The sequence below is a fragment of the Beta vulgaris genome, chromosome 9 (assembly GCF_026745355.1).
Source record: "Beta vulgaris subsp. vulgaris cultivar EL10 chromosome 9, EL10.2, whole genome shotgun sequence".
In the NCBI taxonomy this organism is placed as follows: domain Eukaryota; kingdom Viridiplantae; phylum Streptophyta; class Magnoliopsida; order Caryophyllales; family Amaranthaceae; genus Beta; species Beta vulgaris.
Genome location: NC_079210.1, coordinates 51,154,232 through 51,159,362, shown reverse-complemented (window position 1 = coordinate 51,159,362; position 5,131 = coordinate 51,154,232). Strand labels below are relative to the sequence as shown.

General features: G+C 34.6%; 1 protein-coding gene across 1 annotated transcript; it reads right to left on the bottom strand.

The window, feature by feature from the left end:
• Positions 1-842: 842 nt before the first annotated feature.
• On the bottom strand, positions 843-4,827 carry LOC104904604 (uncharacterized). The gene is made up of 9 exons (XM_010692898.4): positions 4,403-4,827; positions 3,697-3,811; positions 2,687-2,723; positions 2,480-2,549; positions 2,286-2,390; positions 1,953-2,103; positions 1,514-1,596; positions 1,329-1,422; positions 843-1,228 (listed from the first exon to the last, which is right to left on the bottom strand). Exons 1-9 carry the CDS (start codon positions 4,431-4,433, stop codon positions 1,144-1,146), a joined length of 771 nt encoding a protein of 256 aa, XP_010691200.1. The 5' UTR covers positions 4,434-4,827; the 3' UTR covers positions 843-1,143.
• Positions 4,828-5,131: the final 304 nt, after the last annotated feature.

Below are 5,131 nucleotides of genomic sequence, written 5' to 3'. Positions count from 1 at the left end.
TTTGGTTTGACTTTGATCTTTTTGTTAGTAGTATTAGGAAGTTAAACAAAGGCTGGTATAGGGAAATATTTATACTAACTATACTTTTGTTTTAAATATGTTATTTGTCACCTTAGCAATGATATGACATTATATTACACGTTTAAGTTTTAATCTAGACTCTTATAATATCATGACTTTCATTTCATGTAAAGTGGTAAAAGTGAATTTAATTGATGATAATGTAAATCGACCATCACCCCATTACCTATGGCAGGTTTGATTTTCATCCTCATATCCGTCCAACCACCTACAAAGAACCTACACCCATCCCCGCTCACTAACATCCCTAAATTCTAAGACTTTGCCCTTCATTTTGCAATTGAAGAGAAGAAAACAATATTGTCATTATTGCTTTATAACATGTTTATTCAATCTCTTATTCTTTTGCGTTTTTGTCTCGCCTTTACGATATCATCCAATCTTTTGAAACTAAATGACACAATGTCTTCTTCCATGGATCACAATATTCATAATAAAATTATAGTAAAAAGTTACAAGTTGTACTATTTTGAAACCTTTGTAATGCAGCAGATCAATAACTAATACTTTCCATGATTTTTGAAATTAGTATGGAACTTTGAATTTTGTGTTATCTCTATTTTTCTATCAATTTTTAATATTTTCGTTTACAAAAAAATAAATATATTAATGATTAAAATTGTGCATAGAAAGTGCGGAATTAAAGCTAAAGTGCTAGTATATCGAAATGAATGAAGTAGTATCGTTTTGACTATATGAAGCATTTAGAGGTACAGGAGAATCCATAATCAATGTATGATGAGAAGCCAGCTACAATACACTAGATATAAATTATGTAATCATATTTATAGAACAACCAATCTCATTAGCTACATCCCTAGAAATCAATCCCAGAAACTGATGGGGGAAAAAATAACTCTTACAAAAAGTTACATAAAACTTATTGGATAACAGGCTGAAAGCCGAAAACGTATTATAGAATATCTGTAAACCAACCTATACTGTATGCCTTTCAAACTATAATTTTCAATCCACCATCCCATATTTTCTTGTTTACATAAGTTAGAAGTCTTTTCTTATGATGCAGGAGCAAAAATTTCCAGATTAAGCCAGTGTATGGCTTCAACGGAAGCATTCGAGCCCCAGCCTCGAAGCCAAGAAACTGCAGACTTCATCCATCTCCCTAGGCAATGTGTAATGTCCAAGCCTGCACATTGGCCAAATAACATTCATCTTTATAGTTGAAAAGATTGAGAAACCAAACAAATAAGAAAAGAGGAGGATTGATGGAAGCTTATAAGTTATACCCATCATAAGTTTTGAATGTGAGATTACGAAATCCAGCTGAAGTCAAGGCTTGGGCAGATTTCTCCCCAAATTTATATGCAACTACTTCATCAGCTGCAAGAATAAACAATTTGAATATCATTCACAACTGTTTTCATCTGGAAATGAAGTGTAAATGAGACGAGACAGACACCAAGGGACTTACATCGCCCGTGACAGAGGAATATGGGCAAGGATGCTGCCCTCCTTGTAGCATCATGTGAACCTCCTATCTTGTTCTTTAAGGTCCTGCATGATCAATGGACATCAACTTAGGAACATCAGAATAGTAGTAAGGAACCAACATTATGATGACCTTATTGTCCGTTATGTTCCTTCTCAGTTACAACTTGCTGATATATCTGTGTTTCGAGATTTTGAAGTCCAATCTATATGTGGGACGTGGGCTTCTTCAACACAGATGGAGGGGGTGTAATCGAGGAGTACAAAGGGTAAATATGATGTAATCGTTTATTACTATTTATTAACAGTGCCAGTACTTTGCTCTAGGGTGAGCAATCTCAATTCTTTCTTTTGCATTTATGTCATGCTCGATCAATGTAATCATATTGCATAGAGTAACTTATAAGAGCGTACTATTATACCTTGCACCTGGAAGCCAACCACTGAGTCCAACTATTGCCCTTAAATTGATTGGATAGAAGTTTCCATTAGCATATTTCCCGACAGCGAAACAGGATGCTGAGTATAGTGCTACAGCAGCACCCATACTAAAACCTCCAATACCAAGTTTAACTGTATAAGAGAAGGCAACAGATCATCAGATTAACAGATGTAAGAAATATCTTGTCTTGAATTTTGGTTGGATTTTTGCGGGATGATTGACATTCATTGTAAACTTTTTGCAAATCATATGCACAGTTTCTGTTGTTCATATAACTGATGATTGTTTCAGTGAAAGAAGTTCAGACAATTACCATCAGCAGGTTCTGTTGACAACAGATTGGCAATATGTGCTGCTGAAGCATCCAATCCCTCAAGATCATCTTGACTATCCTCAGAAATCTCGGTTACATCAAACCCTATAAAATAAAGGAACTTAATAAGATGATCCTCTTCACAGTAGAAGCTAAAATTATAGTATGAAAATGTTCAGGAAAGCATGGCTTACATGCTGTGCATGCAAATCCACCAAGTAATGCGACAGAACGAGTCGGAGCAGTTGGACATATAAATTTAACCTGCATCATACATAAATGCATATTCTATGAGGATAATAGATCAATGTATAGCCTCAATGTCAAGTTTTTGGCATAGTACATATATTGAAGTTTTGAACTGTACTGTAAACAAGCTGGGAATGAGAGAACATGCTTACATTTGGAAGTGGAAGAGATTCCAAGAGCTGACATGCACTGCAAGAAAATCAAAGCCACAAAAATGAGGAAATGATTCTTTTTCATGATTGATCTTGTACTTCAATAGAACATTAGGCTACCCCCATATTGAAAAGGTGTAAACATAGTCAAAAAAAATAGTTGAAGATAAGGAAAAAGGTACTAGGCCCCAAAACTTGAGAAAAGGGTAAAAGAATAAAGGACAATAGCAACAAAATTATAGCCTAGCTACTAGCTAGATTAAAGTGTAGTAATACAAAATGATTTTCTATGAATTACTATTACCATGTACTTCCTCCGTCCTATTAGTCGTAACATTTGTTGTTTAGAGGTTAAAGTTCACCAACTTTGACCATATTATATGTCCGATACCCAAAAGTTTTTCATTGCCTCTCAATTATGCAAGAGAATTAGTGTACGACGGTCCCCTACTCGAGCAATAGGTATATATTTGAGGATTCCAAAATAATCAAGCACCTAAAGGAGGCAAGGATAATAGTGTATGAATGATTATCAACTCCAGTCTCCAATGTAGTTCTATGATTTTAATTGCCCTTAAACAAATACCAATATATGGAAGACTAATTTCTGGAGAAAACATGGCTCTGTAGTATAGTTCAATATTACGCCGTGATTTCTGTTTCTGATTAGCAAGAAAGGACTATATCATTGACAATTTCATGAAGCCAGAAAGATCAATGATTAAAAAAAAAAACAGGATTTTGGCTTGAAGTATTAATACTCCTATGTTTTGGTCTTGGAGTCCAATCTTGTGATTAGTACCAATGTCATGATTTGGAGCCTAATAATCATCGTCCGGGCCTAATAACTAGTTTAATCACATAACACGCCACAAATTGTTTACAATATTGTTTCTTCATTTTATGAAAAAAAGAAGAAGGTTTCGATCAATTCCTTGATTTCTTGTCATTGTAATTTGTAACAAATGAACACACACACACACAAAATAACAAGAGAGAATGAGAATCACCTTGCACCATTATCACCAAGTCCATGTAACCAAACAATTGTGGCTAGGTGCCTTCCTTTAGGCCTTACCACATGTGTTCTACCGAACTCAAAGGTTCTCCTCGCGCCTCTTGCACCTAATAGTTTCAAAAAAATGAATTCAAAAATTCTGAAGATGTTGTGAATAATTCAAATACATATATCATCATACAATGTCAAGTCCAATCCTCGAACTAGTCATGAAAAACCCCAAAACACCCCTATATATGTTACGACTATTAAAAAAACATAGATATAGGATATCTTTTTGCTACTTCATTATACAATGACAAGTCTAATTCCTGAACTAGTAAGGAAAATCTAATAGAGTATAAAACTATTCATGGGACTCCAACCATCAGTTTAAGTTTTTAGTTGAGTTGGTCCTTTGTCATGGTACTAGAGCCAACCTGACATAAAATGTCACAAGTTCAAATCTCATCCACCCCTCCTTTCTAAGTGGAGTATTTGGAGTATTTAGCGCCGGGTATGAGGACAACATATGTTGCATCCACACTTCAAGCCCAATGAGCTTTTACGTGAGAGGGCGTGATAGAGTATAAACTAACCAGAACTAGTAAGCTAAGAAAGAGAAACATATAAACCAACAAAACGTACACAAAAAAGAAAGACCCAAATGAGAATCATGCATGTAGAAGTAAAAAAGGTTATGAGGGAGTAAAACTAACCAGAACCAGTTGAGTAATTAGAATAGCTCATATTTGAAGTTGCAAGAAAGTGTACTAGCAAAAGTTGTTTTTTGTAATTACTCCTGTGTGTGTGGCTGTGTCTAATAAAAGTAGAAGGTGAATGCAATGAACAAAAACCAAATCAAAGGACCTATTTATAACCCAAAAAAGGGGAAGAAGTTCTGAATATGCATAAAATCAGTAGGTGGTGTAAAAACTAGCTGAACTTTGAGCCTATAAAAGGAGCACAAAAGGAGAGGTATACATGAAAAGGAGAGGAAGATAATGACAAAAGCTGGAAATCTTTTATGGAAAGAGAATCAAAACCCATTAACATTCCAGAGAGAGCACATTCATGTCTCTGCTAATATCAGAAAACTCTCTTCTTTCTTTATCCTTTTTAATAGTTGTTTATTTCAATTCTTTTTCTTTTCTCTGTAGAGAGGTGTGTTGGATTGCAGTTCTTGCAGTTGAGTGAGAATCTAATACTTTGGACAGTGGCAATAAAAATTAAATGAGCCAACACTGATTAAACCAGAGATGACAACATGTAGGGTCATGACAGAGTCGAAACCATTAAATCGTTTTTATAATTTTTTAAACTTTATATGTTTGATCTTTTGGGACCGGACCCGTTTTCTCATTAAGCGAAGGGTACGGAATAAATCAATCGAAACCATTAAATTGTTTTTATAATTCTTTAAGTCTTATAGGTTTGATCATTTGAAA